Source organism: Mustela erminea, chromosome 12, assembly GCF_009829155.1.
Source record: "Mustela erminea isolate mMusErm1 chromosome 12, mMusErm1.Pri, whole genome shotgun sequence".
NCBI classification, from domain to species: Eukaryota; Metazoa; Chordata; class Mammalia; order Carnivora; family Mustelidae; genus Mustela; species Mustela erminea.
This window is the reverse complement of record NC_045625.1, coordinates 51,965,131-51,983,621: the sequence shown is the minus strand read 5'-3', so window position 1 is coordinate 51,983,621 and position 18,491 is coordinate 51,965,131. Positions and strand designations below refer to the sequence as shown.

General features: G+C 39.7%; 1 protein-coding gene across 16 annotated transcripts in view; it reads right to left on the bottom strand.

Moving 5' to 3' along the window:
* Positions 1–3,413: 3,413 nt before the first annotated feature.
* Positions 3,414–18,491, bottom strand: part of BNC2 (basonuclin 2) — a 434,084-nt gene continuing 419,006 nt past the window's right edge. For 15 of the 16 annotated variants that reach the window (XM_032308900.1, XM_032308907.1, XM_032308901.1 and 12 more), the window contains one exon: positions 3,414–9,838. In XM_032308900.1, the coding sequence (XP_032164791.1) occupies positions 9,178–9,838 (661 nt within the window). In that variant the 3' untranslated portion in view covers positions 3,414–9,177. Of the gene's footprint in view, positions 9,839–11,416; positions 11,451–18,491 lie in introns of all 16 variants that reach the window. The other variant, XM_032308914.1, reaches the window with a different exon arrangement.

Genomic DNA, 18,491 nt, shown 5'->3' with positions numbered 1-18,491 from the left:
TCAGACTACTAATCAAAACAAAGCAAAACAAAACAAAACAAAACAGAAAAAAACCCTCATTCAAGGTACATACAGTATTTCTGAAACTACCGACGTCACGAGTATTACATCGGGGGGTGCGAGCCATCCCTATCCCTTGGTGCAGCTGCCGTGTGGAGCACAGACTTTGGCTCTGTGACAGGCTTTAGCAGAAGAGACTATTTCAATGCAGATGAGAACAACGTAAACGAGGAAAGCAATGACCCCCAAACTCTGGGGCAGGGAGAGGACCTATCTTGGTGAAAATTCCTTTTCCTCAAGATATTTCGATTCCCTTTGGCCACTTTTGCTGTCAAATATGCAGGTCAAGCCGAATGTTTTTGTTATGGAGACACACTGGTGGGCTTGGGGTAAAGTAGAATGTTAATGTGTTCTCCCAACTGTGTGAGGGATCTTGCTAGATCTTGAAGGACTAGCCCTTTATCTGCAGGGGAGAACAGAGAGCTTTCCTTCCCAGAGCCTCAACCTGCCTCCAGCTTGGAGGAAGGGCCCAGGTGGCCTCAGACCAACGTCTCCCCCTGTTCCTTGACCTTCCTTGACTCTCTGATCTCCGTGTACCTACAGTTAAACTCTCCTGCACTTTTTTTTTTTTTTTTTTTTTTTTTTTTTTACTGGCACTGTTAGGAAAATGGTAACATTTCTCTGCAGGGCAGCTGAACCAAAGTTTGCATGGGAAAGCGAGTGCACCATATATTATAAATCTTAGATAGTCATATCAGGTTAATACATAATACTAGAACATCTCATTCACTTAATTCATGTTATGTAAACCCTGGACAGGGTAGAACACACACATGTTTCCAAAGTGATCAAAATCGGGATGAGGGAGGGAGTGTTCTACCTTCTTGCTCCAGAAAAGATTTTTTTTAAGGGGGTCGGTGAGATCGGAAGGAGAGCAAAGGGCGGGAGTGGAAAGCTAATGGAAAAGTCAGGGGAGATTCAGATAGGCAATGAAAGGAATGGATTACTCTGTACAGAGACATGCAAAAACGCTCCAAATTGAGTACTAGATGAAAAAAAAAATAAACAATCAACCTTGGTTTATACATCTCAAGTGAACCTATTAACTCAGCGCATTATACCTCTTGAATCAATGCTTCTCCGCTACCGCACTGATTCTCAGGCGGGGCGGGGGAACCCTCGTCTCCCAGCGTGGAAAAGGCAGGCTGCTGGGCTCCCACTGAGACCCCGCCGGGTCAGCTCACCTTGCACTGGGACTACCAAGAGGCCTGGGGTTTTCTCCCCCCCCTTTGGAAAACACTTGCCGGGCCAGGTGAGAGGGGCTTTCCCACATATCCAGGGGCTCCCTAGAGTCCCCTCTCAGTCCTGGGGTCCCGCAGCAGAAGTGGGCAGGGCCGGTTAATAATGGATTGATTCGCCGTCTTCGTTGTGCATTACTTCAACATCACATTTGGCAACAGAAGCCTTATAAAGTCTTGGTATAGCACTTAGATACTCTCTCTCTTCAAGAAATATATTTTTATACTATCTACTTCTCTCCATTTTTTGTTAAAATACCTTTTTCTGCTCTTCCTTCCTTTCAAAGATTCTTTTCCTTTTTAAATGAAACTTAAGGAAAAAAAGCATTAAAAAAAATTGGAAAGGTCCTCAAGCATCCCTGTTAATTCAAGGAGGAAAGCTAATATTAGTTAGCAGATCCTGTGCAATTTTGGCAACTGAGTTTTTAATTCATTTAAGATTCTATTAAGATGTTTGATAAAGGATTGTAATATATACATACTGGAGGAACTAAAACAACATGAAGCCAACTGCTTTTTCTCTGACCCCAAGAATCCTTGCTCAAAGTGCTTCTCTCCCCAGTTCTCAGACTGGCTAATGAAATTATTTTGCACAAAGTTGTCAACAAAAACCTGTTAAGCTTTCTATCTCTAAGTCTCCTGCTTTTCTCCCTCCAAAAGTACACATCAAAGAGGACACCTGCACACATCTCATTCGGTTGACAAATGTATTTGCCATGTGACTGTTCACAGCGGGGGTCAACAACTTCTGTCAGACCTGCTGCCAGAGGGCGGGGAGGAGGCACGGAGTCCCCTGGTTCCGAGAGGACCTACAGATCGATCTTGGGCTTCACTCAGTCACTAACTAGCCACTTTCCAACCACCATTTAGCAGTTCAACACAGTCCACTATACACGAACAGCAGCCACTACTTACAGGTGATTTGGGCTCAAGGTATTTTGGAATACAGCATTTTCATGTGTTCCTCCTTTGTCCCTTCTTCCCCCTCGTCACTTATCTCTGTAAAGCGCACTCTACTTGTAGTTATCAAAATCCTCCCCAAGTGGAGAATTTACCTCTTATATTTAGGGTAGTTCCTGTTTTGGTGATTAAAGTAAGAAGCCCCATCACCTCTCCCACCCCCCGCTTTCTTGGGATTGTCAGTGCAGTTTCACAAAACGACAGTGAAGCTGTCACTTACACTGTGGATGCAGAGGTGTTCATTTCAAGGTACCAGTGTGCATTTAGATCAAAGTGAAAACAAACAGCTCTTTACCACCATGCACAACCAACTTGTCTCCAACATATGCACTTTGCAAAGGGAAAGGAAAATATTATAATGCTTTCCTTCCAGAATGTGGGGTGATCTCATTATGCCACTGACTTGTGGGAAATTTTGTTCCAATTCTGGGGGCCACATCCAGTACTCCTAAAATGAGTGAGCATGGAATTGCAATACTTAGTTTCTAAAGACGCAAAGAATGCTGTCACAGGGTCTCTCTACTGACCCTTTAAGGAGTCATCTTGTTACTGTCCATTTAATAGCTGGAGAGGGCTTCGGAGAGGCAGCCTCAGGCTTACCAAAGTAGTTTAGTAGGTGTGTGTGTGTGTGCACGTGGGTGCGCACTTGTGTGTTGGGAGGAGAGGGAGAGAAGCAAGAAGGAAGAGGAAGAGGGGAGGGAGAGAGGGAGAGACGGAGAGGGAAGGAGAAAGAGAGGGAGAATTGTGAATGTGTGTGTGCATCAGGGAACTCAGTGGGAAAGCCGAGCCCTTGTACTCCATTTCCCCCTCACAAGGGATAAACAGGCAATTACGCATCCTTTTATATTTGATGGCCAAGTGCTGAACTGGAAAGCACACTATTAGTTTGTGTCCCTTCAGGGCCAGGGCAATAAGTAGCCAGGAGAGCTGGGGCTGAGGCAGAGAGGGTGTTGTCTGCTGTTAGTGTGACAGTCTTGTCAGCAGCATTCACATTACTGGAAGGTAATAAAGTGACAAGTAAGTTATTAGAAAGATATGAGGTGAAATTGAACTGAAGCTTCTCACTGCTCAGCCCCAGCTTTTTCCTTTCCTCTTTTGTAATGGTCCACTATTTGTTACAAACTGAGCCTTGTCTTGATACTCTATATAAAAAAGTTTTTTTTTTTTTTTTTTGCAGTAAAGGTCAAATGAATTTACAATAACACTTTAGAAAAGAATAAGGGTAGTTTTATAACAACTATAGGATGTTGTTTCAAAAATATATCTAGCATTATAATGAATGATAATGCTGATCCAATTCAGAGTACTTGTAAAAAATGCTCATTTTTTAAAAACCCCATCATTAGGCATTTGGAGTTTTCAGCAGATGCCAAAAAGACAGTATCTTATGTCCAGTTATTGCCGCATGACCGCAAGCATCATCTTGGGCAAGATGTGGAAAGAAGGGGGATGACGGAAGGATACAAGGAAGGGTGGGTGTTTGAGCTGGAGTGATTGCAGACTAATTCACCCATTGGTGTTACAGCTGGATTTATAAACACTAATTCCAAGTTACCATTTATGGGGAGCAACTCTCCAACTACAGGGAACAGGGAAATGAGTCCGAGACACATCAGATATGATCTTAATTCTAACACGAGGAAGACTGCCACATGCTTTCGCTTTGCAGGAAAACATGAAAACAGAAGAGTTACTTTTATGCTTCACAGGGAGGTAAATGAGCTCCCATTTTGGACAAGAAGTCTTTAGCCAAGTGGCATTACAATCATGGCTATAGGGCCATGCAAAAGTCATGATGCAAAAAATACATTTAAGAGCCAGTTTGACCACCAGCCTTTTCTAGAACCTAGGTGACCCACCGCATCTCTTTGCTTCCCTTAGGGACTCCACCATCACTTCCCACCCACAAAACAAAACCAAAAGCAAAGAAAACGCCCCCACAGTTGCCCTTGTTGGCTATTCTGACCCGTAAAGAACCGGTATTTCCACGGAGCTGTCTTTGCTTTCCCGTTACTCAGACTGGGGTGCCGCAGTGCACCTGGTCATAGGGAGCTCTGTGGGGCGGTGCATCATATGCTCTCACCACTGCTAGGCACAAGTGTACCAGACCTTTCTTTTGCACAAACACTTCGGGTTCATTCACCATTTTCCTTTCTCGCTACCCCAAACCAGGGCAGGTACCAATCCTCTACTTGGTACCCCTTACTCTGCTTTTGGAAAAACTCATTCCCTCCAGTCTTTTTGGCACCTGCCTTTTATCGCCCTCCTTACCACCCTTAGGCCATATCCATTAAAAGACAAAGCATGGGAGGGAGAAGCGAGATCCTCTAACTTGAATATTCTGAGTTTTTAATGAATAAAATTTATTGTAATTGTTTAGAAGTTAAGGAGTATGTACGGGGAATAAAAGAAAATTTCTTCTGGTTGTTTTCTTTGATAGCAGATGTGGTGTGTCTTATTACAGCTGAGTTTTATTTACTCTGTTAGTCAATCAAATCCAACGCTAACAGACCGAGTACAAGTTAGGACTGCTCAGGTCAACTGTTAGCAGTTAGCAGCATGTCCACCCCAAGCTGGTTCCCGGCTTCTTTATGTTTTAATTGCCAATGGCCCCCATTCTCATTTGCTTGGTACACATCTGGGGTGTGTACCTAGGAAGGGGACCAAAAGGTCACTTTTTATTTGGTAGGAATCTAGTGCTTGGTTTCTCCTGAGTAAAATGGGGAGAAGGCCTCTGGAATCGCAGCCTATTCTTGGTATTTTCCAAGTTTTTGTTTGTTTGGTTGGTTTTTTGTTAGTTTGTTTTTGTTTTAAGAGCAATGTATACAGTAACAGGGCTGTTAACCAAGGAAGTGTCTTTCTCCTCTTACTAGAAGGGCCTGGAAATTCATGACCAAAGAAATCACACTACAAGGACAGTGGCACCATTGTGCTAAACACGTTTTCAAAAAAGATGTTATTCACGTTGAGAAAGAAAACATTAATACCTTCAAACCTTTAAAAGGCCTCAGGCTGCACTGGACAGCTAGACTAGGATCCTGAGAAGCATTACATTGCACTGACTTATCTCCATACAATTAATAGCAGAACAAAGAGGGTCCAGCTTCTTAATCCCATTTTTAAAACCAAATTACGCATCATCTACCCCTCCTCTTGCTCTTTGCCGTCACCTCCGCAGCTTGCAGACGTTCCCTAAAGCAGACTCAGCCTCTCTGATATGTACAAAAACATAGTTTAAAATGATCAAAACAGTAAGTTTCGACATCAGCTAGTGAACATGCACATTAATAATACTGCCTCATTTTCTACCTGTGACAAAACCGTGGTTAAATCAATCAAATGGGGGAAAGCTGCTTGCATGAAAATCTGCATCGCCCTTCCTTTTCAGCCAGCACAGAATGGATGCAGCTCGAGAGAAACCGTTTCACCATAGAAAACTCCTACGAGAAAACAAACGAGTAGAAAACGGACAAAGACGAAGGGCCCAGTGATTAAAATGCTGATCTCTTTTGCCTTCCCGTTTGCAAGTAAGCCTTGGGATCACTGTCCTAACTAGATGTACAGTTAAGTCAAAATATTGTGCTCAGGCACACACCCAAGAAAAAGCAACACTCTGGGACGGGAAGCCCTGTGCAATCCATAATGTTACATGTTAAGTCCAGGTGCCACTTTGCTTCCATCCACTCCCCAGGTCACTTTTTAAGCAAGTAGGCTTTATACTAGAAAGTGTTTTTCACCCATTTAGAAGGCCACCATAACATTTGGGCACTTGAGGCACAAAAGCAGTAGCAAATAGGGGAGACACTTCAAAACAAGAGCCAGTTGTCCAGGACTCATGGCCGTTTCTCTGACAAATCTCAGGCGAACACATTCACAAGAGCAAGGGGAATTCTACTTGGAGAATCTCATTACTTCCAGGCTGTTCTAACTGGCTATTCACATTAGCCCGGTTTGTGGCAAGCAACAAACATTTGTTCTAAGCCCAGTTCATTTGCTGATGTGACCTGCTGACAGCTATGTAATTCACTCACGAGGGCTATTTGACCTTTTAGTTGACATTAAATTAAACAGACTAAACATTGATTCTGTACAAGATGAGTTCTAATAGCTCAGCCAAGAGTATAACTTTTAAATATCACTGAAATAAAAATGTGTTAATTTTCATAAAACTAGGTGTAATTCAGTCTATCACAATTCAAAAGCTAGTGTCTCCCTAATCTCTTCTTGGGATACTAAAAAATATTTTTTCCACCCTTTTTGACTCAAATCATTTGGTAGTGGGGCAACAGCGCAACACAGAGAACGCTAAGAGGACGAAAATGTTTGCAAACAAACTTTCATTATTCTAGTTCAATTTTTCACAAACATACTGTACATAGTCTTATATGGTATAAAACAAAGGAAAACATCTGTCTATTCAATTTAACACAACACCAAAATAAAGCAATTAAGACTTTGGGAAATTCAAAGGTACAAGAAAACAAAAATGGTTATTACTAATTCCTCAGCTTTTTACCGTAAACATTTGTCATTTAACAGACATAGTGTTTGATATGGTTTTTTTTGTACTGCGAATACTTTTGGTCTTTCCTCACTGGAGAACAAACGAATTAAACGAACCCCATAGTATCCTCTGAAGGAGATGAAAAGATGAAGCTTCTAGACAAGTCTAGCTTATCTTGAAGAATCTATTGTTTCTGAAATTTTTACAAATAAAAATACTGAATCCTCAACTAATGATGCTTATTTTTGGAAACAATAAATACTGTGAGGTACAATAAATCCTACAGGAATAATAACAACAACAGAAACATATTAACAGTTTCCTTTGGCAAATTTAACGGAAGTGAATGCTGATGTGAACATAGAAAAAGTAATTACAAAACATATGAAAAATGGAAACAACATGCAAAGTTCAAACAAAGGGGGTATTTCTAACCTTGAGACCGATGAGAGAAATGTTTGAGGCCATTAAATGCAGAAAAGAAATACATTCTCTTTAAATTACTGTGTACTGTTAGACAAAATATTCCTTGTTTATCTGTCTTTCCCCCCTCCACTTAAAAAAAAAAAAAAAAGACAACAAAACACAGTCTGCAATGCGCGTCCTAATGGTTTTGGCTGCAGACTGAACTTGAGTAAATATCATCATTTAGTCAGTATGTTGTGGTAGCTGAGGGCTGCCCATGTGGTTAACCAGCTCAGGCAACATGTGTAAACATCGGAAACAAAACAAAACAAAACAAAAAAGGTTTGGAGAATTGTCTCCCCCTCTTTCTCACTCTCAATTGCTGGGTTTCAGGCTTGCTTTCATTTCTCTCTGACAAATCATGTGGGGAAACACAAAACACTCAACAGTGAGAGATCCTATTTTAAACCCCCCTTCGTCTGGCTTTTCAGAAAGGAGTGTTGCTCAATTCAAGTTCAGCACATGTTTTCAAAGCTTCTGAGTAACTGCCGCTGTGAAATGTCTTTTGATTTTGTCTATCAAACGGGCCTGAATCATAGGACGACTGCCTAACTTGCAAAAAATTAGACAGCCATACAACAGACCAACCCAGTGCAGACTTACTTCTTTCTTTTTAAAGGAGAAGGGTTAGGTCCTTGGAAATGAGTGTTCAACACTTTTACTATTTTCAGCTTTGTTCCATAGTGAGTAACTTGGGCTTTTGTATCCTGAAATATTATCCTGCCTCTGAAGAGCAAATGCCTTGGCTGTTTCACACCACATAATTTTGTTTTCCTTTTATGTAACTTAACATATAAGCAAGAAGGATGCAATGTTGATTCTAATAACATTCGGCACTTGAAAGAATCACCAAGTGTTCTTTTTTTAAAGCGGTTTTCTGGTGGCCAACAAATTGGCCTGTGGTTATGTTGAGTGACTAATTGTATTTTCTTTTCTGGAAACTTGTGCAAAGTTGGCAGTTTTGTGTTAACACTAATACTTTTGTTTGGCATTTGTGCCCTATACTGACCAGACCATTTTTATACAAGTGAATTTTTTTAAAAAGACACTTACTTGAAGTATGGCAATAGTTTAAGGATTAAAAAAAGAAGCATGGATATTACACATCCCCTTGTAGTGTATGAAAAAAAGTGCATGACTGGATTTATGTACTAGTACAGGACATTTTAAAAAATCAGATCTGTGCTGTAAAGCATGCCAGCACCTCTTTATCACTATATCTAGCAGGTAGTAAAAACAAGACCATGGTTTTTCTTTAAAAAAAAAAAAATGTGCATTAATGCTAACATAAATGAATAGAGCTAGCCAGCAAACTATTTTTCTCCTGCATATCTAACAGCTGGATGTAACTGTAAAAATTAAACAAAAGAGTTAAACAACCATCAATACAATTGCTTTACATCATTGGCCTCTCAAGGCTAAATATTTACAGGTGAATCTGCCATGCTTTAATTGAAGATTCTCTCAAAACCTTAAAGTTCACAAAAGACAACTGTAAGAAGTTCCTTTTTTGTTTCTTTTTTCTTTTTTTTCCCCTTTTATTTATTTCTTTGCAGGCAACAGTCATGGGTATAACAAACTGTCCCTCTGGAGAGGACCGAGAATTCTTATTCTTTCAGAATTTGGGCTAGTTGCACACTTTGTGTGTGTGTGTGTATGTGTGTTTTAAGGGTACTCTGTTTTCACTCCCAAATTAAAGTTCCCACCCCTTTCCCAAAACTATAAAGGAAAAAGAAAATAATTTCAAAAGCACCTAGTGTTCATCTTTTTATATCTAAAGAAAAGATGCGTGTGTGTGTATGTAGACACAGAGGCATACATGTGTACACACACACACGCACACACGCACACATACACACACACCCAAGTACACAAGCACACACTGACTATGGCAGTTCAAATATGTAGGCCATCTGGTGAGAGCTGGCATCTGTAGTGTCCATTCTGAGCCTAATCTACTGAAGTGAAGGGAATGTTTTTGTGGAGATTAGGGTTCTGACTGTGCCGGTTTCGGCTTCGCACAGAGGAAAACATCATATTGCAACCGGGGACTTTGCACTTGTGCATTTCTCGCAAATGCACAGTTTTGTAGTGCACTCTCAAAGTCCCCTTGTTGCTGTACATTTTGTGGCAAATGTTGCACATGATCCCACCATTGCTCCCGGACAAGCTGTTGAACATCAGAGATCCTGGAACTTCGGCCCCTAAACTGCCGGGGAGGGCAGGGACCTCAGCCTTGTGTGCAGACTCCCCACTGTCACTCGCCCCATCGATGTCGTCGAGAAGAATCCCCTCGTCGCTGCCCGCGTCGGATTCTCGGGAGGAATGGATGCTGCTGCTGGACTGCAGGCTGGAGGTGGTGCTCAGGTCAAGGACCATGTAGTCCTCTGCCATGCCTCTCCCGTACCCATTCAGGTGGGAGTCTTCAGTCCCTGCGGGAGAGGAGGCGTCTTCCCTGACATCAAGCCCCAAAGGGTGCTGGGCACCATAGATCTTCATCAAAAATTCATCCCGGAGGTCCTTGCTAAGGGAGGGCTGCGCTGAGTCCAGGCCCATGTCATCGAGTTCTTTGGTCAACAGTTTGCGATGCAGGTTTATGTTGGCGCTGTGTCTAGGAAAACAAGGTGGGGGGGAGGTGTACAGGGAGTGGGGAGGGGTGAGAAAAAGAAGAACATTTCAAAATTGATTCAGCTTCCACCAGGCATCAAATAAGCACATTCATTGCTAATTACACCATTATAAAAGCAAACATTTCCCTATATTCTCAGGATTTGGGAATAAGTGGTGGTGGGGGGGAGTGCAATAAGGGGAGCCTTTCATTAACATAATTTTTAGAAGAGTACAATTCCTCGATGGTAGGATGAATGCAAACCCATGCACCTTTTTCTCAATGATACTCTTAGCTTTCCTGGGTAGCAGCACCAGCGGCAGAGAATCTCACAGCAGAGATTTCAGAACATATATTAAATAGGGCAAAAGAATGGAAACATGCTGCTTATCTAAACTGAGGAATTTGAATTTACACCTGAAAAAAACCAAAAAACCAAAAACCAAAACCAAGCCTCTTTTGCCTACAGTACTTCATTTAGAGGTATAAAAAAGATCAATTTTTTAAAAAAGTAAATGGTCTAGATAATTTCAGTTTAACTTTAAAACATAATGACATCTTCCCCCTCACCTGTATATATTTCATGTTTTAGGAAGGAAAAAATTTAGTTTTATAGATTAGAAATTTGAAATAGGGTTGCAGACTCTATCATACATCCCTTTCCTCAGAATAATTTGGGATCTCAACTAATCTACTAGTAAACTGTGCTTCATTTTCAGAAGCTGTTGCATTTTACTGTTGAAAATGCTTTCATCAAGTAATTCAACCTTTAAAATGTAATCCTTTAAAACCAAGCCTGAATAATAGAAATTGTTTTTTAAAAACAAAACCCAACCACCCTTTAAAAAAATCACACTAAACAACAGAAAAAAACCAAAAGGACTAAAAAGAAAAGGATACACACAATAAATACCCCCCAAATCAAGCACAATATATGGTCCCCCTATTTTAACAACTGGAATCTATACTTCTTGGACAAGCAAAACTTTTACTCTACTAAGTGCTTTGCTTGTGTAAAAACAAACAAAATAAAGATAGGATTTGTCCCCCAGCATCCATAGGGATGCCATGATTTACAAAGCCTGATATGTTATTATCTATCTGAAAACAATGCCTTTGTATTTACATCCCCCATTTATTTTTAAAGTGCCCTTGGGCATATACCTCTCTCCACCTGCAAAGGCTCACATATTTGACAAGCACCTAAATTGGAGGCTACCCTTCCAAAAAATAAACCAATAAATAAATACACAGATACATAAAAGCTTCTTGATAATGGCAGAAGCTCTACATCTTGAAGAAGTAACTGTGATAATAGAAATGACCTAGAATGGCCAGTATAACATTCAACAGACCTCCTGATTATAATTAAAACATATGCAAGACCAAAATGAGTCACTCCATTTGGTGACAAGCATGGCAAATTTCTTAGAGATGGTTGAGAGGTATGTGCCTCAGAGACAAGAAAGGCAGGAAAAGACTTCTCCACCTTTCCACACAAGACAATATATAGCACTCCGGGTGTTAAGGGGTAGAGGGGAGCAGCCCTCTCCACACTGCACTTAGGAAGGCTGAGCTTACCTTGTGATAATAAGATCAGCTTTCTAATCTTTTGCTAAATCGATCACAAAAGAAAGCAAGAATGAGAGACAGAGAGAGAGAAAGAGAGAGAAAGAGAGAGAGAGAGAGAAAACAAATTCACATTCTAGACATCTGGTTTAAAAAAAAACTTAAACAATAAAATAGGGATTTAAAATGTTCTGATCACAAAATCATTTTCTGTCATTAAGCGATCATCTCATATGCTGTCTTGATGATTTTCAGATCAGCTGTATAATCCAAAAATCATGAATCGAATTAAGATAAACCAAATTCACAGCATCATTATCATCCATAAATGAGTTCCACACAGATGCATGCGGGGTGGGGAGGGGGGGGAGTATGCGAGTGATAAACAGAAGCTGTCCCCACGGTCCCTGTTCTGACACTGTTGCTCCCCGTGTCCTGGGTGTCAGATGACAGATGACTCCAAGTGCAGTTGCTAAGCAGAGTGCAGGAAACACCTACTGTGCGGTCTCCACCCTGACATGCGGGTGTGACGCCCCCACACTTACTATAGGAATGTGGAAACAGAGTTACACTGTGTCCTATGACTCTATTGATAAAACAAACTGCCAACCATAAGTAGCCCGCAAAAGCCTACCCCTCTGTTTATTATTTTTAACACCCTCCCCACTTTAATTTCACAAGCACACATTTTATGACGACTGTAATCTAGAACTCCGTTGCTTCTCACACATCTGCAGTTACCACTTCCTAGATTCACTGCTGAGAAAACAGCAGCCAGACACACAGCAGTCACATCCAGACACACTGAATAAGGAAGAATAAATTAACATTGACAAGAGGACACACGGATCACCCAGATGGACACTTCTTTCCTAAGATGACTTGTGAAATTACACATCTCTACTGATATGTTACCAGGAAGAGATGTTTCTCTTCATTTCTCACTTACAGCAACAGAAATCTGTAATCTAATTAGATGATGTACCAGCCCTCAATATCTGTCAACCAAACGATGTGCAGAAATGTGTAGACCAGCTCTGGCACTCTGTTGAACAGTGTCCCTTTTCCGCTGTCAGCAGTACTGTTGGCCTCTGCTAATATAATTACATTGACTTTTATTCAATTAAGTGCCATCCCTTGCTTAAAAAAAAAAAGGCTATTTTATCAATTGATTCAGGTGTAATGCAATAATAAAGATGAACTCATGGCAGTGCATTAGCTCTGCTGTTCATAACTTCAGTACAAGGGTTCATTCATGGTAGTCGATTTCCATTATGCAACCACAGTTCCAGAGAATTGATTCTTTTATGCTCATTTCTTAATCTATTTCATTTTTGTTTAATAATCCTCCTAAATACCATATGCAAAACACTTGAAGTGGGGATGGGAAGAACAGGCTGTGGAAAGTCTGCTCATTCACTCTTGTGATACCAGGCTTGGGAGATTTTCTAACAAACTCACATAGTAATGTTTGGGGGGTAAGAGGAAAAGCGAGAGGAGGAGAGAAAGAAGAGAGTCTTTAGAGAATACAGATCCTGTTCCTCAAGAGGTTAGGTTCAGCCTCTACAGAGTAGACAGAAGGCAGCACTGGATCTTAACATAGACCAATTGCTGGACTCTGGAATCAGTCGATCCAAACCATTAGTTGTCATAAAACACTGTCCTCATGAGGAGATACAAAGATCTAGGGTTAATAGCAATTTATAAGTTCATTTGGATCAGCAAAATCAAAGAGGTAAAAAGAAAGGGAAGATGGAAGAGACACAGAAAGAACTCATGCCTACTGTCCATCAGATGGAGAGAAGGACTCTAAAATGGAGGAAGGCCAGAGAGTGCTGGAAATCAGAGAAAGAGCCCTCGCAGAGGAAGCAGTGTTGCAGATGTGTGTAATAAGTGGAAGGAACAATCTATGAAGGAACCCAGTTTTGAGTTTTCCAGAGACAGATGGTTTTCCTAGAAATGGACTTACTATGAATATTTATCTCCAGAAGAGAGAGAGAAATAATCTTTAGCAAAAACCTAGATTATATTCAAACTTATTATAGGATACAAGATCATACACATCACGAAAGCTCTTTCTACTTGCTTTGATACTTGTTGCCGATACACAGATGTATATTGCTCTCATGGAAAAAAAATGACTGGGATGGAGAGAGAAGATGAGGTCCTAGGCAGAAAGGGTAAGCATCTGGTCTTAATAGGGATCTGGTGTTAATGAATACATACAGTACTACTTACTAAGGGAGGAGTCCAAAATGTAGCCCCAAGATGGTCACTTTCAAGACTACAAACTAAATCTCATTCAACCTCCAGCCTCCTGCAGTAAAGTAGAATACTTTGCACATAGGAGATACTTGAAAGTACGTTTATTTGCCTTCTATCAATAATATGCGTAAGTCGTAAAGAAGTTTCTCCCAAAATATACTGTAGAAGAGAAAACAATGATCCCAAGATTGGAACCATGTAACAGAATATTTAAGAAAAGGCAGTGGTAATACAGCAAAGGGTAATTCTGGCCCTATTAATACCCTAGTGTGTACACAGAAACACTATGTAGATTAAGGCATGACACAGTCCTGTAACTTGGACTTGCTTGGAATTACAACTACTTTCTCTGAGCCTCTGTACTCTTTCCTACACCTTCCACACTGTGAGTTTACAAAATGCCTTTTGAAAACTAAGATTATCCTTAAGAGCAAAAAGTAAGGACGCCTTGGGTAGAAGAAGTCATGAAACCAAACTTAACACTTTGAAATGCTGAGTGGAAGTACTCTTACTGGACTAAAGTGGACCACCATTCTTTTTGTTTCTTTAATAAAAATTTTACTTATGTCAATTATATCTCAATTAAAAAAATAAAACTTTACAATGCATCCACAGAAGACATCAAATTAATCAAACACAGCTAAGTAAATACATAAATACAAAGTGAGAGAAAATAAGAGAGAAAAACAAGTCTTGCTGGGCACTTCCTTTTTCATGTCTCTCTTGTTCCAATGCCCAGTTCAACTAATACAATGTTTGACTTGTAAAAATTAAAGTTAAAAACATTTAAAAGAAAAAGTGCTTCGAGGTTTTAACTTTGACTTGGATATATACGGAAGGAACTTTTTTTTTAAGGAAAAATTTCATGTTCAAATTAGAAAATCAGAATGTAGTAGTCAAAATGGTGAATGGTGAATCAGACCATAGGTTATATGAGAAGTTCAACATCTAAATCTTAATTCTTTATCAGTTTTGAAGCATTCTAAACTCAGTGAAACAAAATACTTGATAAATAATTACAATATCTCAGGCAAAATAGAATTGAGGCTCCATATTGGATTAATTTTTGTCTTTATTTTCTTGCTTATGTTTGCCACTCAACACACATACACACACACGCCCCTCAAATTACACTGTCCAGAATGATTATGATGTATACATAACAGATACCCCAAAAAATGGTGTGTGTGTGTGTATTTATATACATATGCATATATGATAGAGAAATAAACTTATAGCCATTCTGGAAAAACCTAGATGCCGGATTTCAAAGTATTATGGGATACTGAATCATTAACACTCCTGAACAGAAATGTACATCATCTATCCAAATCCACAGAAATGAAAAATTAAAACCTCTGCCCCTCATTAATTCTCTTCTTATCTGGATTGCTCTGACATTATCTGTTGTATTTAACTCCTCACAATTTTTGTATTAATGGTAGGAGGCTTACAGCTCTGTGAGTTAAATCACATTTTTTGATAGTACACATTTCTGCAGAACTAGTAGTTGTTCTATAGGCAATTATCTAAAGACCCTCTCCAGAAGAGCTGAAAACCATCTCTAGCTCACACACACACACACACACACACACACACACAAACTGAATGTACAGTTTTAGTGAATGCTCAAGAAAAAACAAAACAAAACAAAATAAGTACATATTAAATGTAAGAAATAAAAGCTAAGCAAATTCTTGCAAATTAAAACTATGAAATTCAGTCACTTCAATTTCTTTCAATATAAAACAAATCATCCATACTGGTCACGCAGACAGTTCCCTCTGCATTCAAATTATTCACTTGAAGATAAGCTCCCACCAAACTCTTTAGGGGTTTAGCTAATTTACTGCACAGATACAGCACGTCTGTTGTAATAACAGGTAGGATGTATTGGGGTCGACCATTTATCAGAATTAGACTTCTTTTCTCAATTCACAGTGAATTATGCTGCCTACATGACTCCCCTCTCTCTGAGCCTGCCATCCCCTCACGGCCCCTAATGTGGCAGGCAAACAAAATTGACAGTCTCATCTTGTCAACAAGGGGCGATTCTCCTGAGAAGCCATTTAACTTTGCCGAGGAAGCAATGTATTAATGTGCATGTCCCAGCAATGTTAATCATCTTCAAGCTTCCGACCTAACTTTGACGTGAACGAAATCACCAAATTTGTTTACTAAATGAATCGTAATATGCTAATAAGAAAGCATGACATATATGGAAAAGCCAAACAGATGGTTTGTTTACTCCACTTTGCAACTTTATAAATGTTGTAACTCTGAAGATGTTAGTGAGAATTATTGGTTTGTTGGCAGAGGCAAACGTGTCTTTCGCATACTAAATCTGGCGCTACAGTTAGAAAACAATTTGTCATTGCTGTGGAATGCATAAAAAATGTTAATGTAGTAATGGCATTTGGGAAGGCAGATTGGTAGATGGAAAATGCCGGATGCTCAGGTTAAGTGTAGAATTGATATCCAACAGTCCTGTTCCCTAACCATTTTACTTTTGAGTTGCATCTGACACATCAAGGCTTCTCCAGGGTGCTGATTGAATTCAATAGGTACCTGTTGCATTGTAACGTGAGAGGAGTGCTACACTGTGAAGAGGGTTATGTTTTCACAGCATTCAGAAATGTTCTCAGTTAGGCAGCTCATATGGTGCTCAGTTTACTACTATTGGTGGGAAAAAAAAAGGCCATGAGCACTGACGTCTTTTAAGGAATGAAACAAATCTGAGTTCTAATACACACACACACACACACACATACCCCTGGATGAACTAAACCTCAAATCTTCCAACCCTTGTGTTAATGGTCTGACTTTAATAAAGAGCCTAGAAGACCTATGTCTAAAATAATAGGAACACATTTTTCTCTTGAAAATTTTCTGCCATTTAAAAAGTAAGCATTCTTTTTTAATACATACAATGTGAAACCTCTATTTCTTTCTGAGATCATTTTCAAAGGAAATACTTCCTAAGACCAAATATTCAAAATGTTTTACATTATTAAAATGGTTAATTTAAGAGAAGAATAAATGAAACAAGATGGGATTGAGAGGGAGACAAACCATAAGTGACTCTTAATCTCACAAAACAAACTGAGGGTTGCTGGGGGGAAGGGGGTTGGGAGAAGGGGGGTGGGGTTATGGACATTGGGGAGGGTATGTGCTTTGGTGAGTGCTGTGAGGTGTGTAAACCTGGCGATTCACAGACCTGTACCCCTGGGGATAAAAATATATTATATGTTTATAAAAAATTAAAAATTAAAAAAATGGTTAATTTAAGAACTTTTAAAAAGTTAAAACTAGGACTCTTAGAGATTCCCAATTTTATAGACCACCAGTATTATCATTTAGCTATGGCCTTATGTGGAATTCTATGTTAAAAATGAAACTATTTAAGATATATGAACAAGGGCGCCTGGTTTAAACACTCTGCCTTCAGCTCAGGTCACGATCCCAGGGTCCTCGGATCAAGCCCCGCACCGGGCTCTCTGCTTAGCAGGAAGCCTGCTTCCTCCTCTCTCTCTTCCTCCTCTCTGCCTACTTGTGATCTCTGTCAAATAAATAAATAAAATCTTAAAAAAAAAAAAGATACATGAACAAAAAGAATGTGCAAAATCTAATTTGTGTTCTTGGTTAAATAATGTCAAACGTACCAATGAAAACTTTAACTCACCAGCAATGTACCTATGCCATTAAACATCTCAATTTTTAGAAACACTCAATTTTTGTGAAATTATTTTTACTTTTTATTCACATGAGCATAGGGAAAGCAGAATTTTATGTTAAAATATCTGCTTATTTCTCTCAATATTATGAGCCATAACCCCCAACTTCTCAGTCCTACATATCGAGACTACCACTAATCAAGTGGGATTTCCATATAGTGCTGAAATCTTTACCCACCTGCAAAAGAGAAATGAGAGAACAAAGTCATCTAAAGAAACCATTGAGTTCATCTTGCTGCCCAAGGATCACTTCAGAGCAAGAGACATTAGCGGCTGTCCCTGGCGCTTATATCTCATTCGAAACATCTCCTCATTCCTGACCAACAAAGAAAATTTCAATAAAGTACTTTTACTGGTTTAACAACAGGGAGCTCCTGGGATTGTCAAAGTGCTAAGCCTTTTCCAAGGAGAGAAAAAAATCAGCAGCTCAAATATAATTAACCTTCTATTCTCAATGCAAATGGCCATGCACAGGAGCTCTGCAGTCTATTAGCAAAGTTATAATGGCCAACAGGCAGAAGCAAAATTGGTCAAAAAGTTGGCTGCTGCTGTCATATTTTTGGAATTATGATTAATGGCACTAATAATGTGGATGATTACTGATATGTGTATCTCCGGCAGTTTATCATATTGCTCTGGCTGCCTACGTCCACAATAAACAGGATGCTATCATTTACCTCTTTATTGAAGGCAATCCTTCTCTTGAAGGAGCATATTCTAATTACTTCGTAATGTTTTATGTCTTAAACATTTTGCAGCTCTGGACCTTGCCAACTGCTTCATGTCTACCATTGATTAATTACTGAATGTTTAATCAAAATTTAGAATCTAATGTAGTCATTTATGAGCACACTGCAGTGCCAAAGTAGTTAGGCTTTGCTCCCAAGTTTGGAGAGTGTTGGGTTCAAAATCAAATCCCAGCTATGTATGAGGATCCAAGAATTTCACCTTGGGTGCTCTGAGGTTGCCAATTCTATCTCTGCTGATGAATGGAAGGTAATCTAACTACAGGGTAAATAGCATCTTTCCCCACCCTCTCCCTACCGGTTTTCCTATCCTCTTTCCCCAGTTCCCTAATCGACAGAGCA